This window comes from Callithrix jacchus, chromosome 12, assembly GCF_049354715.1.
Source record: "Callithrix jacchus isolate 240 chromosome 12, calJac240_pri, whole genome shotgun sequence".
In the NCBI taxonomy this organism is placed as follows: Eukaryota; Metazoa; Chordata; class Mammalia; order Primates; family Cebidae; genus Callithrix; species Callithrix jacchus.
This window is the reverse complement of record NC_133513.1, coordinates 23,728,828-23,753,514: the sequence shown is the minus strand read 5'-3', so window position 1 is coordinate 23,753,514 and position 24,687 is coordinate 23,728,828. Positions and strand designations below refer to the sequence as shown.

Here is a 24,687-nt window from a genome sequence, read left to right as displayed (position 1 = left end):
ACCCAGCCATTAAGGGTGAATTTTATAGAAAATAACATCTATAAGCCATAAGTGTAGTGCCTGATACAGTAGAAGCACTCAATAAATATTAACTGTTACTGTTACTCTTTGCACCAAGCATTGTATTTTGTTTGCTAGGTATTGGGGAAGTAATATTGAGTAAGACATTATTCCTGTTCACTGTCTAGTGGTGCATGTGAGATGATCTGTCCTGGAGATATGAATAAAACATAATGTAACAAGTGACACAATGCACTTATGACAAAGAAGCCTCCCATAAGTTTTGATACTTTTGGAAGTGAAACTCCGGAGCTTTTCCAGTGTGGCTGTGTTCATTCTCAGACTTGGCTTTGCATTAGAAATAGTCTTTACAAATAAGTAATGCTTGAAAAAAAATTAGCAGTAGGCTGCTGCCAGGTTTTTATTAGGTTTTCCCAGGTAATTCTAACGTGTAGCCAGGGTTGAGAACCAATGCTCTAGATATTTTCTTCTTTTCTTTCTCTTTGGCATTTTTAAGGATTATGTAGTATCATAGGATGATTCTTTTTTTTTTTTGATTTTTCAAAACTAACATAATAGCATCTGTATAGTTTTAGACTTCATAAAATGCTTTTATGATCTCATTAAAGCCTTACAGTAATCTTTTTAGAAAAATATTATTATCACCATCCCCATTTTGCAGAAAAGATGACTGAGGCTCAGAGAAAACACATGTTAGGTAAAAAATGGTAGAAAGGTCAGACGTGGACGACATCTATAATCCCACCACTTCGAGAGGCTGAGATGGGAGGATCACTTGAAGTCAGGAGTTTGAGACCAGCCTAGCCAACATGGTGAAACCCTGTCTCTACTAAAAATAAAAAATTAGGTGGGCATGGTGGCATGCCTGTAGTCCCAGTTACTTGAAGGCTGAGGCAGGAGAATTGCTTGAACCTGGGAGGCAAAGGTTGCAGTGAGCCAAGATTGCACTACTGCACTCCAGCCTGGGTGGACAGAGCAAGACTCTGTCTCAAGAAAAAAATAAAAGAAAAAGGAAAGACAAAAATCAAAAGTAGTAGAAAGAGGACTTGACCCCTGGTATTCATAATCCAATCTTTCTGTTTCTACTGCATTTCTAGAAGCAAGTTTCAACCATTGTGTAAATACTTACTTGGAAGTCTTCACTTGCTACTTGTATAATCTGTTGGGAAAACTTTTGCTCGTTGTTCATCTGGCTGAATCAACTTATAGGATATTTCTTTCACTATTTCTGCCCCTCATCCTGACTCTTGACCATACTTCAACTCTTAGATTTGTGGTTTCATGAGTCAGTTATAATTTCTTGAAATGTGGCAACCATTACTCATCCCCTTTATTATAGCCTTTTCTTTTAGGTGAGGAATGTATACTGTCCTAGTTGTTATTCAGCAATGAGTCCTTGCCCCCAAGTCTTTGTGGTACATATGAGTTTGCTCAAAGTCTGACACTAATCTTATAGCAGTGCAGATATTCTTTGCTATCCAAATCTGTTTGGTTCCTGAGTTTGGATCCTGAGAACTTGACTATGAGGGACACCTATACTTCAGTTATCCTGTGTTTGGCCTTTGTATCTGGAAGGATCAGGAGGTCCGTACAGGTTGAGCATCCTAAATCTGACACTCTGAAATCTGAAATGTTCCAGAATTTGAAACTTTCTGAGCACTCACATGATGATCAAAAGAAATGCTTATTGGAGCATTTTGGATTTTGAATTTTCAATTTGGGATACTCAGCCGGTAAGTATAATACAAATAATCCAAAATCCAAAAAAAGAAAAATGAACTCTGAAATACTTCTGGTTCTGAGCATTTTGGATAAGGGATACTCAACCTGTGCCAGGAATAACATGCTTTTCCCTGTGGCCAAACGTGAAGAAGAGTCCAGGGAATGTGTGTGGCATTTGCCTCTGTCCTCATCAGGTTGTCTTTCCATCCTGGATGGAAGCCCCCTTTCCGTGTGCCTCATTTCTGTCTCTCTCCTCTCCCACCAGGGTCTCCCTGCACCCAGGAGGGAGAATGGGTTTGACAGGTGTGGTGGAGGCCATTTCAACCCTAGGGGAAGTATGTGTGAGAGTCTGGAGGCCTTAGGCTTTCTTTCAAGGGCCTGTTATTGCCCCAGCCAGCTAATACTAGGGGTCTTTGAGTCTTATTTGTGCCTTTGTTAAAAGACTTCCCCTCAGAGAAGAAGATAAGAAAGGAGAAAGGATGAAGGGCACAGAGGGCCCCATTTATTCTGTGTCCTAGTATGGCATACTATTGCATGGACACTATATTACCATTTTTTCATGGGTCATATCTGTTTTTACAGTATTCATCTCTTTGTACAAATCATTCCTTTTGTTTTAGCTAATTATTCTTTATCAACATAGTAGGTGTCCTGAAAGCAAAATTCAAAAGATGAAACTCTTCATCAAGACAAGTGCCTATTATTTTATTTCCAACAGCAGCCCAGAAACCAGATTTCACTTTTAGATGACATCTATAAACCCAGCTGTTTGCATTTCATTTATTTCTTTTTCTAAAAATGTAATACTGTTGTCCTGAGTTCTTCTGGTTGTGTGTGTGTGTGTGTGTGTTTTTTTTTTTTTTGGTCCATGATCACTGTAAACAAATTTTATGTTTCTTCTGGCATAGAATCAAAGAAAGTGGGCAATGATTAGGTTTGACGAGTCTTGCAAGCTACCCTTCTTCCAAAAAGAGTAGCCCAACTCCCGATCATTCATGTCAGACCAGTATTGCCACACATCCATTTGCCATGGGTTGAAATCACCAGTGACCTACCATTTATTCTTCCTGGGGTTAGGTGAAGATGTCTTGGACCAGTCAGTATCTTTTTCTGGGAGCCTGAGATGCATCGGCCTTTTTACTAGGGCTCTACAGAAAGAAAGACCATCATATCTAATTTTATGGCTCTTTTCTGACCCATGTTTCCAACTTTTTTTTCCCTTAAAAAAAAAAAAATTCTCTCTTTGAAGGGTAAGGAGAAATTTTGTGAAATTTGAAAATCTGGTAAGTGTTTTGCCTTTTATTTTATTCTTTAGTAACTATATGCTAAGGATCATCTCAACTGAGGGGAAAATTGGAGCAGTGGTCAAACTTGTTTGTAGTAAGATGTATAGGATTTAAGCCACGAGGCTCAGTTTAGTATTTTTTCCAAACAGAAACACTAGACCCAAATTCTGTAAAATAGACACAAATATGTAAGATTAATTTTAAGAAGGTTCATGTTCTATTTTTTCTTTTCTCTTTTACTTTTATTTATTTTAAATAGAGACTGGGTCTCAATGTGTTGCCCAGGTTGGTCTTGAACAGGGCTCAAGCCCTTCTGTGTCTTGGCCTCAGAGTGCTGAGATTACAGGCATGAGCCAACACACCTGGCCCACATTCTATTTTCCATAGAAATGACATATTTAAATAATTTTTCAGATTGTACCAGTGCTGCTATTTACAGATGACATTGATAGTGTTTTCAAAACTGCAAAAATGCAGAAAAATTAATATAGGACATCAAATAAACTAAGGTTTAATTATGAAAAAAAAATTACAAAAAGCAAATCAAAGCAGCATCAGATGTGACCAAAAATGTAAACCAGATCACTAGCTGGGACTCTTGGGGAGGTTGGGTAAAGATTTGGGATGCAGGAGTCTCATCTACTCATTTTAAAAACCAGGAGTCGAATCACAGGCTCAGTGAGTTGCCTCTGATACAGTGGTTTGTGGCAGAGCCAGAGCTTGAGCTTAGGATTCTTGACTCCTACTGTTTTTCTTTTTTCTGTGACACATACTAAAGGATTGACCTTTAGATTCTTCTATGTTTTGTTTTGTCTGGGGAAGAAGTAAGATAAGTAGTCCCCTGGGTGTCTGTAGTGGGAAGAAGTTACCATTGTGAGGGATAGAAAGAGGTGCTTTTGTGTTTGCGTATTGAGATTTTCTTTTCCTTAAATTTCCTTTAGGGTGTGATGTAGTGATTTAGGGTGGGGTTGCCCCAGAATAGATTTTGCCCTGGTTAAGAGGATTGCGGACGTCCTGTTGCCTGTTTGGTCGTGCCCAACAAACATCTTGTTGAACAGCCTTGACACTGCCTTAGAACACAGCAATTGGTGGGGAAGTGTGGATGAGTTGAAGTGATAGTGGCCAGAACTGTAAATAAATTTAATGCAGTCTTGATAATTGAATATGGTCTCCACCCTGAAATCTGAATGGATGCTGTGTATAAAATAGCTGCTTTGAAACATTTGAGTTTGATTTCAGTTGGTTTTTTTTTTTTTTGCAGTATCTATGTTGAAAATTTTCTTTTTTTCCCCCTAGTTGGAAGTAAATAAGAGAGAGGATTCGGAACCGAAGCTTGCTATACTTCTGGCAGTTTGTGTGACCCAACTATATGCCATGAGATTGTCAATACCCCTGCTATACCTAAGAGCTCTTTTGGCAGTTGTCCTCTACTTTCTTTACAAAACAAACTCAAAGAACCAGGTTCCCTGCCTTCCTGTCTCTAGCTTATCTGCATCCAGGACTATCTTTACCTCTTTCTCTTCCATCTCTCCTACCTTCTGTTTAAGGCTAATTCCTTTACAGCCTCGTTTAAATCAATCTCTCCTTCTCCCCTTACTAAAGAATCACTTTTTTTTTTGTATGAGTCTTGCTGTGTTGCCCAGCCTGAAGTGTAGTGATGTAATCTCGGCTCACTACAACCTCTACCTCCTGGGTTCAAGCAGTTCTCCTGCCTCAGCCTCCTGAGTAGCTGGGATTATAGGCGCGCACCACCATGCCTGGCTAATTTTTCTATTTTTAGTAGAGATGGGGTTTCACCATGTTGGCCAGGCTGGTCTCTAACTCCTGACCTCAGGTCATCTGCCCACCTCTACCTCCCAAAGTGCTGGGATTACAGGTGTGAGCCACCACTCTCAGACCAAATAATCGTCTTTATTCAGACATCTCCCTTCTGTTAGCTCCTTCCCTTAGCATGTTGGTCCCTCTGCTCCCTAAAGTCCCCTCTAGATGGTCACAGTATCTTTCCTCCAATCTTTTATAACTGAGGTCTTTGGTTGTGAAGAATGATCTCTGGCAGTAAACCTTTGCCTTTTCATTTCTCTTAACTGTCTCTGATAAATATTCTGCTTCAGTGAGATTGCATGGGCAAGCAACCTCTTAATTTGCTATTTCAGAGGATCTGCCTCAGAGCCTGTCTGACTTGACTTTTCTGCAGTAGTTTTCATTGTTGCTTCCGTTCCTGTGGAGGTTTGTTTATCTTCACTTGTATGATGCCACTCTCTCCTGGCTGTTACCTCTTTGCTTCTTCACGGGCAGCTTTTCTGTGACCTTTCCCAGTGTTTAAGGTTCTGTCCCTGCTGCTTCCTTTTCTCACCAGATGTTCCCTGGGTTCTCTCTCACGTGTGCTGCTCTGATTCAGATTTCCAGCTCAGATCTCTTTCCTGAGCACCAGATTTAACCTCACTTGGAATCATATTGATACCTCAAATGCAGCTTGTTCAAAACTGTAGTCCCCTAAAATCTCTCCTTCTGTTCCTGGTTTCATTATCTACCTGAGTCAGAAATGGGAGACCTTGGTGTCATCCTTGCTTTCCTCTTTCAATCTATCAGACTAGTTTCACCCACCTCTCTTCTCCCTCATTTATTCATTCAGTCATTTAGTTATATCAATTTATACTTATTTATTTTATATTTTGGGTTGTAACCCAATATTATTTATTCTGTTGATCAAATTGTCCAGCTTTGGCTGTTGGGAGCTCTTTTAGATTGATTTCTTTGTCCCTTTGACATGTCCCTGTCTCAGCCCTAGAATTGGCTATTTCTCCATGGAGCCCTAGTTTTATACTGGGAAATGGTATTAGAAACCAAGGTCTGGGTGTTGGATGTGCATGTTGTTACTGGGGTGTCACTGCTTCTGTGCCTTTCAGTGTACAGATATATGGATATGAATCCAAGTATATATAAATAAATATCTGTAATTATTTGTTTATCTTTATATTAAGCTAAATATAAGTTTATACTAGGCTGGGCACAGTGGCTCACGCCTGTACTCCAAGCACTTTGGAGGCCAAGGCAGAAGATCACCTAAGGTCAGGAGTTCAAGACCAGCCTGACCAACATGGTGAAACCCCGTCTTTAAAAAAATAAATAAAATTAAAAAAGAGTTTATACTGACTTTAGCTGATTCATTGCCTTCTCTCCTTGCTTATCTGTAACTTTCCTTTCTATGAGAAACTTGGCATCCGTCACCACCATCCCATCATGCTACACTGTAAGCATGGACTTCCTCCCTGTCCCCCTCACTAGGCTGTGTGAGTATCTTAGATACTTATTAAATCTTTGTTGATTAGTGATGAATCTTGAAATTGTAATGTATCTTACATAGTAAAAGTTTAGCATTTTAGCAAAAGCAATGTAAATAAATCTTGTAAAGTTCCAAACAGAACTTTTAACTGCTTTGTTACATAATATGTGTTAATTGTAGAAAATACAAAAAGTGAGAAGAAAAAAAGCACATGTAATTCTGTCACCCAGAGATAACACTTAATATGTTGGTACATGTGATTTTAGAACTTTTTCTTTATATGTATATGTCTACACCCCCTAAACGATTTTTATAAGAATTCATTCACATTTCACACTACATATTTATAGCCTTTTTTCACTTAATACAGTGTACTTTAAGGGCTCTGGTACATGTTTCTAGGGGTGAGGTTTTTACATTGGCATCTGTTTTTACTTTGCACTTCTCCTGGGAAGTACTCTCTAACACCCTTGAGATCTTTCATCCCTTTTGGGACTATGAATAAATAATTTTTCTTTAAAGCCAGGAACTCACAATTGTTCATGCTGATTTATTTACCTGCATAGACTATTGTGTCAAAGAATGCACTGCAGTACCGGGGAAATTCTCAGCATGATGCTCAGGAGTTTCTGCTGTGGCTTTTGGACCGAGTTCATGAAGACCTCAACCATTCAGTGAAGCAGAGTGGCCAGCCTCCTCTGAAGGTAAGGATGCATGCTCCCCTAGGGCAGTCAGCTAGCCATGAGAGCCTTTAGATTCTTCTACTGAGAACTTGTTGTATTGCATTAATACAATGAAATTGACTAAGCTCTGGGTGAGTATAATATTCAATGGATATTTAAAGGACCTTTCACTTTGTTTACTACTATGCTGGCAGTGTAAGATACAAGAGCTGTTGTCCCCAAGGAATTTATAGTCTAATGAGAGGGGAAACATTTGCATATATGATGAACTTTAGATTAAAATTAAGTGATCCCATTTCACTAAACTTTTTAAAGCAGAATATGTTTGCTTTGTATTCGACACATACTGTATAGTTCACTGGAATGAATACATAATCAGAAAGGAAACATACGGATTTTCTCTGCTGTTAGGATTGGATTTGACCATAGGAGCCCCCAAAATGTTCTTACTGAGAAACATAGTGATTAATTCTTAATTTTATACATGTAGTCTTAAAAGTATGGATAAAATGATTTATATAATAGAAAAAAAATAAGACTAAAGAGTTGCTTCCCTTGGGCAGCTTTTAAGTTTTTGATACTTCTGCTCTGTACTTCAAATTTTAAATTTCCAGGTTTGGTGAGTTGTTAAATTATTCTGATTCAAGGTCCTTTTGTGCCTGAACACTCTGTTCCGTCATATGATTATATCTGTGTGGCTGACTTTCCCACCAAATTGAGATATCCTCAAGGTCAGGCACTGGGTCTTAATATCTTTGTATCATAATGTCCTGTACAGTGCTCTGTGCATGTGGTAGTAGGTGCTTAGTAACTAATTATTAGGTGGAGGGACATGAAAAATGCAACATGAAGTAGAGTGTGATTAGGACCAACATACACTGCACAGCTAATCAGTCCTAGGGATTTAGGCATGGGCAGCATTAGTACTTTTAAAGTGATTGGGGATACTTCCTGGAGGAGGTTGTGGTGGGGGCTTCGAGAATTGGAGGGACACTGGAGCATCCTGGGGAAGGAGAGCTGCCCAGCTGCCTGAGTGCAGTATAGAGATGATTGCTGGCAGAGTCTGTAAGGAGATGAGTCCACGAGACCCACATCCTGCTTGCTGTGTTCTGGCTCCTTTAGCAGGTGCCTGTCACTGAAGCATCTGGACTTGATGTATAGTCTGTAAAAGAAGTCAAGGACATTTGTAACTCTCTAGGTTCATCTTCAACCAAGAATTGATCCTCTGGTCTGTGAAATTGTACTTTCTTTTTTTTTTTTTTAGCCACCATCAGAGACTGATATGATGCCTGAGGGACCATCCTTTCCTGTCTGTAGCACTTTTGTGCAAGAACTCTTTCAAGCCCAGTACAGGTATGAGCAAATCAGATGTTCCCACTTACTTTGCTTACTTGACATAGTTCTGGGTGCTTTTAATGTTGAGTGTCTTACCTTTTTGTTTTGAAGATCTTCCTTGACATGTCCTCATTGTCAGAAACAGAGCAACACTTTTGATCCTTTCCTCTGCATTTCTTTGCCAATTCCTCTACCCCACACAAGGTAAGGATGGATTTAGTAAAATGAAGACTGTATTTTGTTATAGTATTCCTTTTTCTCTGTAGGCTGTTAGGTTATCTTACTTATTTAGACAGGTACGAGGATTAACAGTAGGATTGAGTACAGTCATTGCTACAACCTTACAAGAATAAATGCCCACCTGAGTTTGCAGGGTGAGCAGGCACGTGAGGCAAGCAGGGGCTGTGTAGTCTAGCCCAATTTGTCATCTACACATAAAATCGGGGGAGGCGGGGAGCTGTTGAGTGACTTCAGGATTCTCTGGAGACCTTACTTTATATTTCTTGTTCCTTAATTGCTTTATTTTAAACAGTTTCTCAACATTTCCAGGCTGTTTTAAAGAAAATACAAAGCACAGAATCAAGTATAGATACATTTTTGGTTTATGAAGATTGCCTTTTTCAAAGATCTTGATGATTGTTTGATAGTTCTACTTAGAGCCAAATGAAATTTTTCCATCTAACTTCCGAGTAACAATGTGGGCTAGCTTTGGTTTTGTGTTGATTTCAGCTCAGGCTTGGTTTGCATCGTCTATATTTTAGTTGAAATAAGTGACTAATGAGAAGATCTGACTTTGATCTGTCTAGGCCTCTCTATGTCACCGTAGTGTATCAAGGGAAATGTTCTCACTGCATGAGGATTGGTGTGGCTGTGCCTCTGTCTGGGACTGTCGCCAGACTTCGGGAAGCAGTGTCTATGGAAACAAAGATCCCCACTGATCAGGTAATAAGTCTGCTAAGTCCAGTTATACATGAGCCACAAAATATCGTTTTCTGTTTTCTTGGAATTTTTTATAGTTCTTTGCCAAGTACGATTAGATGGAGATTTAAAACCAGCTGCATTTAGAGTTGAGGGGAAAAAAATCAAGACCCAAAAGAGTTAAGTGTATAGAGAAACTTTTCATGTTTCATTTAATTGTATATATAGTTTTAAAAGCTGTGACTTTACACCAAGACCTTCTTGTAGCTTTGTTCATAAGGTATAATTACTTAAGCCTTCCGAAATCATCCCTGTGAATGTATCTGTGAGCAGTAGAGCATCCTTGCAGTATATGACAGTCAAAGAGCCTTCGAAAACTTGAGCAGTGACACTAGAAAACCCCTTCTCATTGTGGTGGTAAGAGTGGACGTCTTGTAGTACAGTGTTTTGTACATGATAGATGCTCAATATGTTTCGCTTTCTCATTACCTTGTTTAGATCAGAGAAAGGAAAGTTGTGCCCATGCCCCTTTTTGGGGTACATGTTTGAAAAGCAGTTATGTTGAAATTGACCTAAAATACTTTTGACCTGTTTGTGACTTGACATGTTTTTGCATATAGTTTTTACTCAATTTACTGTTATTATTTTATTTGGGAAAACATTCCGTATTTAAGATTTATTAAGGAAAGATGACTCAGTAGCTAAATTGCTTTCCCTAGATAGTAGCTTCTGGAAGCTACTATGTAATCCCTGGAATAATAAAGGTGTTTTGTACTTTGGCCTCATGTGGCCTCATTTGGGAAGTTACCACAGTAAAACAAACATAACCAGCAGTGTTGCCTTAATATAGCAAATATCTCATATTTTTGCAGGCCAAGGACTGGCATGTTGATAAAATGTTCATATTCTTTCTTACTCTGAAAAGCTCATTAACTCTTTCTTTTCCTCAGGATGAGGTGAAAGGCAGAAAAAGAGGGAGCAAGGCTTCGGTGGTGTCTGGGGCAAATCTGGTTGCGTCTTTACACCTTCCAGCACTGTCTGGCTCCTTTTGCATGTGGTTTAAATTGGTGAAATAATTCCAAGTTTGCTTTTGACCTCAGTTTGCTGAAGGGAGTGAATTTTACTTCCATGTATACCAGCAGAAAAACAACACGATCATTAAATTCATTAGAAGGAAAATATGCCAGGAACATTTTTGCTGGACTGTTTGTGGAACATACCACCAACCCCGTTTACTTGGTAGATTTGCAGAATGTTAGTGCTGGTAGATGGGACCGCAGGGGTCCTGTCCAACTCCCTTATTTGAAAGAGGCTCAGAGAAGCCATGTGACTTGTTCAGGTTTGCGGAGCTGGTTGGTGGTAGGCTGGACTGGAACCTATGTGTCCAATCTAGTGCTTTTTCACTAGACAGAGAGGCTTAGAATGTAATGAAGTCTTTAAATGTCTCCAGTGTTCTCCTCTCTCTATCTTTTGTTTCTCTGTATTGATTGACTGACTGAATGAATGATTGAGACAGGGTCTCACTCTGTTGCCCAGGCTGGAGTGCAGTGGTACAATCATGGCTCACTGCAGCCTCAACCTTTTGGGCTCAAGTGATCCTCCCACCTCAGCCTCCCGAGTAGTGGGGATGACAAGCACACACCACTATGCCCAGCTAATTTTTGTATTTTTGATAGAGACGAGGTTTTGTCATGTTGCCCAGGCTGGTCTTGAACACCTGGCCTCAAACAGTCCTTCTGTCTTGGTCTCCCAAAGTGATGGGATTACAGGCTTGAGCCACCATGCCTGTCCTGTTTTTTTGTTTTATTGTAAAATACTCAACCATTTCAGAAATCTAACAGAAAGAGGAAGTATCTTATATTAGGTATCTTAGTGCTAAGGTTGCTTACCTTAATCCTATGTGCATTTAGATTTTTTCCATGCATATACTATATTATTTTATATAAGTAGAATCATTTATACATACCTTTTTACCTTGCTTTTAGATCTTTGCATGTTAGTGCAAATATATATAGTTTATTCTTTTTAGCAGCTTTAGATTCCAGTAGGGCTATAATATATTTAACTACTTAGTATTTTTGGACATTTGAGTTGTTTTTGTTTTTTTTTTCCAATACAAATATCGATGGTTTAGCCTGAAAAATGGAAAATTAAATGATGTGGGAGAAAGCCTCAGAGTCAGATGTGGACTCTTCCTTGATATGAAGCTGAATAGTTGGAGAACTTTTAGGCAAGTCTCTTGGCTTCTCTTCTCCCAGTGACATGGGGGAGTTAGATGTTATGATCTCCTGGTTCTCTTCTACACCAAAACTTAGAGGAACTCTGGAGTTAGAGTCACAGAGTTCTGACATCAGAGTGCAGGTGTCCCTTAGTATCCGTGGGGATTGGTTGTAGGAACCCCTGCACTAGGATACCAAAATCCACAGTGTTTTAATCCCTTTTATAAAATGGCACAGTATTTGCATAGAACCTAAACATATCATCCTGTGTACTTTATTTTTACTTTTTATTTTATGGATACATAATGGATGCAAAATATATTGGATTTAAAATCCAATATGTTTTAAATCATCTCTAGATAACTTATAATATTTAATGCAGTGTAAATGCTATGTAGACAGTTGTTATGCTATATTGTTTAGAAAATAATGACAAGGAGAAAAAGGCTATCTGTTCAGTATACATTCAATCATCCTTTTCTTTTCTTCTAAATGTTTTTGATCTGCAATTGGTTGAATTCACAGATGTAGAACCCACAGATGACTGTATATTGTTATGTAATTACAGAGGATATTGTGTTTCCAAGATTCTCTCATTAAAGTCAAATAAAGTAAGCATTGTGAGATGTTTCAGAGCTCTCTCAGACCACTGCCAGTCCTGATGGTCTGGAAAAGTTCATATAATTGGGAGATCAATTAGTATTGAATTTCCAGTTACCCAATTGTTTATATTTTTCCTATTTTTAGATTGTGTTAACGGAAATGTACTATGATGGGTTCCATCGTTCCTTCTGTGATACAGACGACCTGGAAACAGTCCATGAAAGCGACTGCATTTTTGCCTTTGAGACTCCTGAAATATTTAGGCCTGAAGGAATTATCAGTCAGAGAGGTAAATGAGCACCTGTTTTAATAATGCCACCTGGGTTTGCAGGTTTAACTATAATCTACCCTTTTAGATGTCTATTATGTGATGATATACTTTAAATAAATTGTAAAATACACATAATTTTTTTAATGATGGTATTAATCTTAGAGTAATATTTTCCTAGAGGAAACCACCTCTTACTGTTTTAGGCAAAGATATGTCCATCGTTTAGTTGGGATAATCTGTTACTGAGATTCAGGACTGACTGTGACCTCCCTTAAGTAGCCTTTTTGGCATCTTATCATGGTATTCAGGAAGATAAACTATGCCAGAACTTTTTTTTTTTTTTAATATTGCTTTGTCAGCTCTGAAGATTCTAACGTTTTTGCTATAGAATGTTTTCTTGGTACCCACTTTTAAGAAATTTGCATGTAACTTTTCACTGATAGACAGCAAAATGAAGTAAAACTATGGACAATATGGTTACTCTTACTGTGGTTTGAGCTGTAATTTGGAACTTAGTTTGGTCTCCCCACTGTGCAGTTTGGTCTCCCCACTGTGCTTAAAGTTACTGGGTTATTCTGATTTTAAGAGTTATCAAGCAGCTTAGACTTTGTTCCTGGCCACAGTATTCTTCAGGGTTCCTCCTGGGGTTCCTCTTTTTGCTCTACCCTGGTGGTTATAAACTTGTATATCAGTGTTACCTGGGAACTGGTCAGAAATAGAAATTCTGGGTCCCTACCCCATACCTAGTAAAGGAGAAACTCTGGTAAACAAGCTGTCTAGGTGATCGTGATGCAAGCTAAAGTGAGAACTGCTGCTGTTATCAGGATTTTCCATTGCCTTGATTGTTTTGACCTGAATTCCCCCTGTAGCCTCTACTTTTCTTTGGTTCCAGTTCCATTCCTTGAGTTCCACCTTCCCACTGGAATTTCTACTTAGAAATCCTACAGGCATCTTGCCCTTAGCATGTCTTTCTTAGATTGGTTGCTCCTGCATTTTTACTAGAAATAATGGCACTACTACCCTCCTCTTCACTCCAACTGGATCCAAGCTTGATGACTTCTCCTTCAAAATTCTCATAGAACTATTGACACACACTGCATATTTCCTCTTTATTCTACTGCCACTGACATGGTTCAGGACAGTCTCAACTGAGATTTTCCAGTAAGTTCTTTTATCTTTATCACTGAGCTTTCTCCAGTCTAGTTATTTCTCCACAGACACAGTTCTGATCATGTTACATGCTACTGAATTACCAGTGGTTCCTCTTTTCTAAGATTAAATCTAAACACCTTGGAAGGAGCATAACCCCCTATGATTTGGTTCTTGCCTTTCTTTCCAGCCTCTGTACTCCATTTCTTCTTCTTCTTCGTGTCCTCTCTTTCACGTTACTCTTTGTTTCTCAGACATGCCATGTGCTTTTCCATGTTCCCAACCGTTTGCTATGGTGAGGATTCACTTCTTCAGCTTCTGTCTTGTTAGCTCTTGCTTTGTCTCCCCAAGGCACCTTCCAGTCTTCCCATCCTGCTAAGCTCTAAGAAGCCACTATTCTGCTTTGTCTCTTTTTTTGTTTTTGAGACAGAGTCTTACTCTGTCACCCAGGCTGGAGTGTAGTAGCACGATCTTGGCTCACTGCAACCTCAGGCTCCCAAGTAGCTGGGATCACAGGCATGTGCCACTACGCCCAGCTAATTATTATATTTTTAGTAAAGATGGGGTTTTACCATGTTGGCCAGCCTGGTCTCAAACTCTTGACCTCAAGTGATCCGCAGGCCTCAGCCTCCCAAAGTGCTGGGATTACAGGCATGAGTCACCATGCCCAGCTCACTATTCTACTTTCTGTTTCTACAGATTTCCCGAGCCTAGACTTCTATATGAACGGAATCATAAAATATATGGCATTTTGTGACTGGCTTTACTTAGTGTGATGTTTTCAAGATTCATTGCTGTTGTAGTATATATCATACTTAATTCCTTTTTATGGCCAAATATTTTATTGTTTGAATAGGTCACATTTTGTTTATTCATTGCTAATGAACATGTGGGTTTCCGCCTTCTGGGTGTGAATAATGCTGCTGTGAATGTGCCACACAAGTTTTTGTGTGGACTTAACGTTTTCTTTTCTTTTCATACCTGGGAATAGAACCACTGGGTCATGTGGTAACTCGGTGTTTAATCATTTGGGGGGGAACTTACAGACTGTTTCCCAAAGTGACTGCACCATGTTACATTTTTATCAGCAATGTTTGAGGGTTCCAGTTTCTCTACATTCTCACCAACAGTTGATTATTATCTAACATTTTTATTTTAGCCATCATAGTGGATATGAAATGGTATTTATTATGGTTTTGATTTGTGCTAGTGACTGACATGGTGATGATCATCTTTTCCTGTGCTTATTGGCTGTTTGTATGTCATCTTTGGAAAAACGTCTATTCAAATCTTTTGCCCATTTAAAATTGTTTTTTTGTTTTTTGTTGTTAACTTTTAGAAATTTTCACATATGCTGAATACTAGACCCATATCAGATATATGATTTACAAATATATTCGCCCATCCTGTGGGTGGTCTTTTAACTACCTGATAATGTCCTTTGAAACACAAAAGTCCTTAGTTTTGTTGAAGTCCAGTTTATCTATTTTTTCTTGTCATTGCTTATGCTTTTGTTGTCATATCTAACGTTTTATCAAATCCAAAGTCATAAAGATTTACCTCATATTTTCTTTTAGAGAGTTTTATAGTTTTAGCTCTTACATTTAGTTTTTTGAACTATTTCAAGTTAGTTTTTTATGTTGTTTAAGGTAAGGGCCCAACATTATTCTTTCGTGGTGGCTGTCAAGTTGTCCCACTTAGCTGACTTTTCAGGCAGATAGTTAAATTTCCATGAATGGGATAACTGAAATGGCAGAAGCCTCATTGGATTTTTCTGTGAGGGTCCAAACCAGAACTGTGGACAGCCCTACAGAGGGGTCAGCTTAGTATTTGTGTTAGTATAAGGGAGACTAGCACCTGGGCTTTGTGTCAGACCCAGGAACACTGCTGCTTCCTAGCTTACCCAGTTTTAAAAAATTTTAGTTTCTTTACATGACGTGCAGAGGAAAAATCACTACGTTGATAGTGTTGATGTCAAGATTGTATGAGATTAGGCATGTCAGACATTCCACAGGGACTGACTATAGTAAGTCTTCAATAAATGGAAGTGCTTGTATATTTCTGGTTATTGCTTCCAGTGTTCTGTTACTGGTAACACAATGTTGAGGTGACCTTCTTTGCTCTAGCAGTAAACGAATCAATTACAAATATTTTTGTGCACTTGGAGATAACTTTCGCTGTGATTGGCATGAGTGGTAAATATAAGTATATTTCAGGTTTTTGGTACTATCTGAACAGAGATTTATTGAAGTTATTTAGTGAAGATAATGTGGGAGGTACTGATGACCACAAACAATAAGGCCAAACTCTGGCCTCAAAAATTTCACCATCTAGTGAGCTCTTTATGAGTTTAGCCTTGGTCAGTTTATGTAGGAGCATTATCCATGTTCAAAGGAAAGTATAAATGGAAGTATTGGGAAACCTTAGTGGGAACTACTAAGACTGCTTGGGCTGGATTGGGATGGTGCCACAGGGGAGGGGACAGATTTGAATTTAAAGGATGGATGGGCCATCTAAGGCAGAGAAGGGTGGAAGAAAGGCCTTGCAGTTTCAGTATGAGGGAGGGGCAGAAGCCACAGTGTGATGGGCTAAGGGTTAAGCAGAAAGCCAGAGAGGGAGTCAGGGAATGTCTTCCTCTTTTGACCTTAGTATAAAATGTAGGTGGTAGAGTGTGCGCAATCCTTAAAAACTGAAGGGGCATTTTCTTCTGAGACAGGAGGAAGGGGGACTGTGGGTAAAGATGGAGACATTCAAGGTGGAGGAGAGGGAAGGTGAAGTGGTTTGGATCAAGAATACTTAATTCCAGCAAAGAGGGAGTCAAGGTTGACAGTGGGTGGAGGTGTGTTTGGGCACTTGAACAGAATGCAGTGTTGTGGAGCAGGGAGGAATGCAGCTGCTGTGCCAACCCTGGGCTGGTGTCCCCTTCAGTACCACCTTGTGTTGAGGGGACCACCTGACCCTCCCTTGCTGTTTTTGCTAGGATCTTTCTTCTGCCCACCCCTTAAAGTTTGGAGTTCCCAAGGGTCCTGTTTCCTGCTCTCATCCTCCTTCTTAGTCTTGACCCTCTCCTTGGCCTGCCTGTTCAGCACTCATGGTTTGAACTGGCACTCTTGTATCCCATCTATCTCTATGCCTGCCGTACATCCTGCTTCTGACCTGTCCATCCAGACATTTACTTACTACCTTCACCTCAATTGTTGACAGACTCCTCAAATGTTTAAATACAGTGTACTGTTTTTTCTTTTCAGACTGGCTCCTTTCTCATATCCCTTATTGTAGTGAATCAATCTAGTTTCCCAAGACAGCTGCTTTAGAATCAAACTTCTCTTTCTGCCTCACCCTGTCCACACCTGAACCCTTATTGTTCATTTTGCCTCCTAAATATTTTATATGCATTCCTTCTGCTCCACTTGCCCTGCTGTTCTTATTATGGACCATCTGTCCTTGTCTTACTACCTCTGCCAGTTTGCCTTGAGTCTCCTATCAAATGCTTATGATTAAGGGCTCAGGTATAGTCTCGGGAGAAGTCATACCTGCTCCATAGGTGTTAGGAGGATTTAAAGCAATAATGCATGTGTTTTCACACCTGTGGGGCTTTTGGGGTACATACTGTTTAATTTTTCTGAAACGTACTCCTCATCTTTTCTGGCCTGTGGAACTCCTTTCAGTCTTATCTGGAGCCCTGGAATCTTCCATCACCTCTACTAATAGACTTGGCTTCATCAGCTGATGCAGACCTTCTGTGCATGTGAATAGTATGACATCGCATAGTTCTTAATTTTTTTTGTATGTGTGTCTCTCCTACTAGACTGAGAAGGCCATGGCTTATCTTTCGTCTGCCTTTCATTAGCCTCCTTAATACCTGTCATATGGTAGGGACTTAGTGAATGTTGATGGGATAAGTGAATCATGGTTTGGGGCAAAGAGATCAGTGAATGACAAACAAAAGTCAAGTACAATTCTTCCTAAGAAGCAAAGAAGAAAAACTAATTCTTGAAAAAAAGGGATACCTATTGTAAACTTTTCATTTTGAAATAATTTCAGACTTAGAGAAAAGTTGCAAAAATAGTACCAAAGAATTTCCATATATACATCACCCAGATGCCTCAGTATGTTAACATTTTGCTGTGTTTTATCACATTTGTTCTCTGTGTGTGTGTGTTTATTATCTTTTTCTCAACCATTTGAGAGTGAATTGCAGATACATTAACGCTTTATGCTTAAATACCTCATGTATTTTCTAAAAACAAGTATATTGTCTTATATAATCTAAGTACAGTTATCAAAATCAGGAAATTAATACTGGTACAATACTACAATTTTTGTAGCCTGGTAATTTTTTTACTAGTTGGCAAGTTGTTACTGCCTGATCCACTTCCAGGTGGAGTGAGCATTAGAAATATGCCAGGCATATTGGTTTTATTATCCTGCACTTCTCTCCAGAATGCCAAACTTGAAATACTATCATTTTACTTACAGATTTATTGAAACTTTGCCTTTTATCTCACTATTGTACTTCACAACAAAATTAAAAAAAAAGTCTTATGTAGGATCGAGTATCATGGTCTGCTTGGTCATCATTTCTCTTTGATTTCTTGTCTTTCTTGTCCTTCTTTCCTTGTATACCTTAAATTCCCTCACTACCTGCGCAAGCTCACTTTAAGCTACTTATAGTCTCTAGTCATGTATATGTGCAACAGTTAGTATTGTTTGTATTAGAATTTAAGTCAGTCCAGTGGGCATCAAGTGGTGTCACCTTGTGGTTTTATTTGCATTTTCCTGATGCATTTCCTGAATTCAAAGATGTAGAAATAGGTTACTCTAATATGACAAAAATAACTTATTCTGATTTATAGACCGCATTATATTTAAAGAATACATCTACAAAACAATGACTCAAGGTAGTCATTTTCAGACCAATAGTTGGGAAGTCTCTCTTCATCTCATTTACTGATACATGAAACAGATAAAGGAAACTTCAGTTTAAAAACAGTCTGTTGTTAAGAGATGGGAGGAGGAGGATGGAGAGGGAAGAGATCTCTTTGGAAACAGACTTGATAGGAAACTCTGACCCTAGGAAATTACTGATTGAATTTGGAATTTCTTAAATTGCTTCAATATTATTAAATTTTAGTTTGACCAGTCATCAATAATGACTTGGACACCCCTGTCAAGGGTTGTTCTCAACCTATACTGCAGGCCAGAATTATCTGAGAAGCTTAAAAAACAACAAGAAAACAGATACCTGGAACCCAGCTTAGATCAATTAAGTCAGTATTTCTGAGGAATAGACCCTGGACTTTGGTTTTTTAAAGAAAATTTAAAAGGAAGAAATAAAGCTTCCTGGATGATTTTTTTTTACTAAGGTGGAATTTTGCTCTTTTCACCCAGGCTGGAAGATTCTTCTAATGGCTCTGAGTCTAGTAGGTGTAGTGTGTAATTTACCTTTTATTTCTTTTAAGTCTGGCTCTTTAATCAGGGAGAAGAAACTGCTATTGAGTATTAAAGAGCATTCCACATATTCTCATCTTTATTTTTAAAAAATTTGTTTGATTACTGGTTGCATGACCTCACTAAATTATTTTGGTGAATCATCTCAGCACACATGCCCATCTAAAACTGTATCTAACATTCATTGAAGTGCAGAGTTTTAATTTACAGTTTTTAAGATAAGTAAGGCTAGTTTAAAGAAAACAATAATGGATGCTAAAGAAACGCTCTAACTGCTAGATGAGTAATCTAAGTAGGGTGTTTCTTTTTTTGATTGCAGTTTAATTTACATAATGACTTTTTAAAAAAAATTTTCTCTGTTGGGTAAATTTCTTCATAATAGTGAATAAAAAGAAATTTGAAGAGATAAAATGAGTTGTTTTTATTTTATTTCAGGAATTCACTTAAACAACAACCTAAACCACTTGAAATTTGGCTTGGATTATCATAGACTGTCTTCTCCTACACAAACAGCAGCAAAGCAAGGGAAAACTGATCAACCCACCACAAGAGCAGGCAGTGACAAGATTGTCCTGTTAGTGTGTAACCGAGCCTGCACTGGGCAACAAGGGAAAAGGTGAGAACTAGATTATTTTCCAGTAAGTACTGAGGCTGTAAAAGTCCAGTACTTTCAAACATTTTAAGAAGCATGGGCAAATATTCTTACTTTGAGTGGTTAATTTTGATTCTGATATTTAGAAAGAATGTATATACAAGTTGACCTGATTTTTGAGATGGAGTCTTGCTCTGTCATGCAGGCTGAAGTGCAGTGGTGTGATCTTGGTTCACTGCAACCTCCACCTCGGGGGTTCAAGCAGTTCTTTTGCCTCAGCCTCCTGAGTAGCTGCAATTACAGGCACCAGTCACCACACCTGGCAGATTTTTTTGTATTTTTAGTAGAAATGGGGTTTCACCATGTTGGCCAGACTGGTCTTGAATACCAGACCTCAGACCATCTACCCACCTCAGCCTCCCAAAGTGCTAGGATTACAGGCGTGAGGCATCGCGCCCTCCCATGAATCTGGTTTTTAAAGCCCATTTCATATGTGTATTTTCAGTCTGGCTCCTCTTCGGGCTCTAGACCCATTTCTAGCCACTTTCCTGATAGCTTTCATATTTTTATTTTTTAAATTCTTAACATGTCTAGTTGGATGGTGCATGCTTCTGAGTCTTATGTCTCAAATTGAACTCATTTTCTTTCCTTTTAAAACTGGCTCTCTAGTATTTCTCATCTTGGTAAATGGCACCACTCATTCATTCAGCTTTGTAAGTTGGAAATTTGGGAGTGAGAAATCTCTCTCAAATCTGGGTAATGCCCTGTGCAGCAGTGTATGGGTGTTTTAGACGATCTTTTAAAGTAACTGTTGAAATAGAAAGGTAACCTGAGTGTTAACAAGAGACAGATACGTTTCAAGGAGAAAGGACTCTGTGTTTCTTAACATTTGTTAGGATAGCCTTTATGTTAGCCTTTGAAAATTTTGCTTTGAAATAAGTTCCCTGCGTGGTAAATAACATAAATGTAAAATGTGTTGATATGCATATTTATGCTATTCATTGACAGGTATTTTTAGTATTTACAGTGTGTTGGGCACTGTTGTAAACACTGTGGATTCAGCAGGGGACAAGACAGGCAGGGTCTGTGTCCTCATAGAGCCTCCATCCTAGCTAAGACAGACTGACTATGAACAGGCAAACGTATTTAATGTCAGACAGTCTGTACCATGTCGAAGGCATGAAAACAGACTAGAATAATAGAGTGTGATGGTGGGGAGGCTGACAAGACTACATTAGAAAGGGAAGTCAGGGAAGGCGTCGCTGAAGAGACCGCAGCCAGGCTGAGCCCTGGTGAGCTGTGTGAACATGAGGGGAAAGGATCCCATGCAGAGGGAATACCCAGTACATGCACACAAGATAGGGAGGAGCTTGGTGTGTGTCAAGAATAGAAGGAATGAAGTAAAGAACCTGTGGAATTCCCTTCATGATGCCAGTCTCTCAAAGAATGAAGTTATTATTTTTAAAAAAACATATGGTTGGGTGATTTACATGTACTTGTAACTCTTTTCACATCACAGTCGTTTTTAGGCAGATAGGTTCACTGTTAAGCTCCACTACGAGCAAACAGCTTGATAGTTGTTGGTAACTGGTTTCTTGGTGATCTTAGCACCTCTGCTTCCCTCTGGGCCTGAGTCAGAGTTAATCTGTTAGTTAGATCATTTGTTCATTCATTCATTCATCTTTTATTTTCTAGACATTGTGTGTTTGTGCTACTAAGATAAATAAATCACAGTGCTCGCTATCAAATAACTGACAGCCTATTGCTGGAGGCAGAAAAATAAACAGGCATCGTTTATAGCACAGTACATACAGGGAACAAGCCAACAGGGTGCCTTCTGGAAAAGAATACCTCCACTAGGTCTTCACATGAGTGAGAGGAGACAGCCTAGACTAAGAAGGGTAGGGAGAGTATTCCAAGCGGAGTGAGTTCCCTGACGAAGACATGGATATGTGAGAGTAGGACACATTCAGGGAATTCATGGTTAAATGACTGGGCATGGATGAGAGCTGAGGCTAGGCTAGTGCTCCTCAACATTGGCTGTGTATTAGAACCACCCGGGGAGCCCCTAAAAACATCTCAGTGCTCAGATCACATTCTAGACGGATTTCATCAGAATCTCTGGGGGCTGGACTTGGGCATCATTATGTTCTAAAGCTCCTCTGGTGATTTCAGTCTTCAGTCCGTGCTGCTGAGGCCAAGAACCACAGTACTGCTTGGACTCTGTAGGACATAGACAGCTCTGGCAGGGAGTAGGAGCTCACTTTCACTGTCGCTTGCTTGCCAGTGCCTTCCTTGTTGTTAGAGACTCAAGAATGTGGCTGTCTGTGAGATCTTCCAGCCCTATCTAGCTAGTCCTCTGGTACCCAACCCCTTATGGGTTTGACCTGTGCTGTTTGCCTGGCTCATGTCCACTTCCACCCACTCTGTACCTCCTTCTTCACTGATCATGCCCTGTTGCTACCTGCTGCCCTAGTACCATACTCCCCTAGAAGCCATTTTGGTGTATTGGCTATTAAATTTCATTTGAAGTCTAAGCTGTTCATCTCCTTAAGAAGAGTTACCATTAAATTTCCTGGGGTTTTTTTTTTTTTGAGAACTGTCCTAAAGCCAATTATATTGTGATTCTGTTTTAAAAGATCAAGAACAAAAGATAAGTGTTAAAGGAATTACCATATTTTAAGGTGATTACGTTGTTGATATATGTTAGATTTGGACTGCCTTTTGTGCTGCACTTAGAGAAGACAGTAGCTTGGGACCTTCTGCAGAAGGAAATCTTGGAGAAGATGAAGTATTTCTTGAGGCCTACGGTTTGCATTCAGGTTTGTAAGCATTTTGTTATTCCAACAAAGCGTGGTTATATACTCAGTGAAGAAACAGTCATTGCAATGAAATTTGAGTTTCTTGTATTTAGATTCCCAAGACTGAGAATTTATTTCTCATTTTATGAAAGGAACTAGCCACTGCAAGGTTTTCCTTGAACTGCTCCATATTCCTTTCTAATATTTATCTAATAACACTTAGTACATGATCAGCTTGGAAAGGATTTAGTAGAATGTCTATCTGTATATTTAAAAAATTATTACTATGTCAGGGTATCTGTGGAAGACCATTAAGCTGATGTTTAGTAAAGGCAGTGTGTTACTTGTCTTGCAAAATATATTTGACATGTAAATTGCATTTGGGTAAATCATTATTTAAAATGTATTAGAGTGGCTCAACAACCTTATAGAACATTATAGAGAAGCATTTTGCAGAATGAACAGTTTACTGTAACTCTAATTTGTTTTGGAAATGCCACTGTGAAGCAGATGCCCTTGAAGAAAAATTTGGCTTAATTCTCATTAACATCTAATGCAGGTGTGTCCATTCAGCTTGCGTGTGGTCAGTGTTGTTGGAATAACATACTTGCTGCCCCAGGAGGAGCAGCCCCTGTGCCATCCAACAGTAGAAAGGTAAAAAAAAAAAAAAATTTCCTTCTAGAATTTCATGTATGCTCGTGTGATTTCAAGTGATGTCTGATATAATTTCCAATAAGTGTGCAGGGTTCTTTAGGCTCATTTTGAAATTAAGTCCTTATTTTACTTTTGCTTCATGCTTGGGTATGATATGTTTGATGATCTTTCTTGAAATAAGAAAAGCCCTGGAGGACTCGTGTTAAAGCAAATTAACGTATGTCCTAGGACTGCAGATAAATTACACTTTCATATTCACCAGGAATGAAGTTTTGTAAAGTAACGTTCTAATCAGGCCACATGCTTCCTTAAAACCCTTATATGGTGACTTGTGGCCTAAAAGATAAAGCCAGCATTCCACAGTATAAGAAGTTCTCTTCACAGTTTGAACTTCACTTACTCCCCTTTGGTCAGGCTTTGCTCTTCTCTCCCCACGATCCCAAACTTTCAGCAGTGTTAAAGTCCTGATGCTTGTTTGAACAGATGATACTATTTTAATGTGTGCTTTGCATGTGTAGTTTCCTGTGTTCATAATTTCTTTCCTTTAAGCCCTTTTTTTTATACTGTTCCTCCTCCCACCCCCGCAACCTGCCTCATAGAATTAGTCACTCTAATCTGCTACCTCTGTGCTGTCTAAATCTGTTATATTTATAATACTTTATTGTATTAATAAAATAATATACATATATACACACACCATATGTTTATGAATATATATAATATAAATATGAAAACTCATTTTTATAATAATTATAAAAATGATTTTTTCAACAAATACTATAGTATTTCAGGATTTTAAAAAAGTGTACAGCATGGTTCTGCTTGAAAGCTCACTGTTTGGATTTAGAGATGAGAGCTAATAAATTAGACAGTGATCCAAAGTATTACACAACATAAACAAGATTAGACGGGTAATATTAACTGAGTTCTGGGTTTCTCAGGAGATGGCAAGGAGCCACTGAGCTGGGGGCGGGTAGCTTTGGAGGAAGGAGGAAAAAGGGTGCAGTCCAGAGCAGGTGTGGCATGTTAGTGGAGAGGTGGAAAGGTGCAAGGGCTGACTTTGTTCCCAGTGACTGCTGTTCAGTGTCTATTTGGGTAGATGAAAAATTGGGCAAGAAGTTAGGAAGCAGCTACTCAGGAGGCTGAGGCAGGAGAATTGCCTGAACCCAGGAGGCGGAGGTTGCGGTGAGCCGAGATTGCGCCATTGCACTCCAGTCTGGGTAACGAGCGAAACTCCATCAAAAAAAAAAAAAAGAAGTTGGGAAAGTCATAATGACTGTCTGAGAGTGATCATCAATAACCTTATAACATGACACTAAATTTCTTCCAGTCTCTTTATTATTAATACTGTATCGGGCTTTTTAATTTAAGGGGTTTTCTTTTTTTTTTTTTTTGAGACGGAGTTTCGCCCTTGTTACCCAGGCTGGAGTGCAATGGCGCGATCTCGGCTCACTGCAACCTCCGCCTCCTGGGTTCAGGCAATTCTCCTGCCTCAGCCTCCTGAGTAGCTGGGATTACAGGCATGCGCCACCATGCCCAGCTATTTTTTTGTATTTTTAGTAGAGACGGGGTTTCACCATGTTGACCAGGATGGTCTCGATCTCTTGACCTCATGATCCACCCGCCTCGACCTCCCAAAGTGCTGGGGTTACAGGCGTGAGCCACTGCACCTGGCCGGGGTTTTCAGTTTAGTTGTAAT

At 39.2% G+C, this 24,687-nt stretch overlaps 1 protein-coding gene across 1 annotated transcript in view; it reads left to right on the top strand.

Moving 5' to 3' along the window:
* USP31 (ubiquitin specific peptidase 31) overlaps positions 1-24,687 on the top strand; it is a 76,360-nt gene that overhangs the window by 28,203 nt on the left and 23,470 nt on the right. The window contains exons 2-9 of the mRNA XM_009009312.5: positions 6,879-7,016; positions 8,260-8,348; positions 8,442-8,534; positions 9,137-9,272; positions 12,215-12,359; positions 19,377-19,557; positions 22,244-22,355; positions 22,894-22,988. Coding sequence (XP_009007560.4) covers positions 6,879-7,016; positions 8,260-8,348; positions 8,442-8,534; positions 9,137-9,272; positions 12,215-12,359; positions 19,377-19,557; positions 22,244-22,355; positions 22,894-22,988 — 989 coding nt within the window. The remainder of the gene's footprint in view (positions 1-6,878; positions 7,017-8,259; positions 8,349-8,441; positions 8,535-9,136; positions 9,273-12,214; positions 12,360-19,376; positions 19,558-22,243; positions 22,356-22,893; positions 22,989-24,687) is intronic.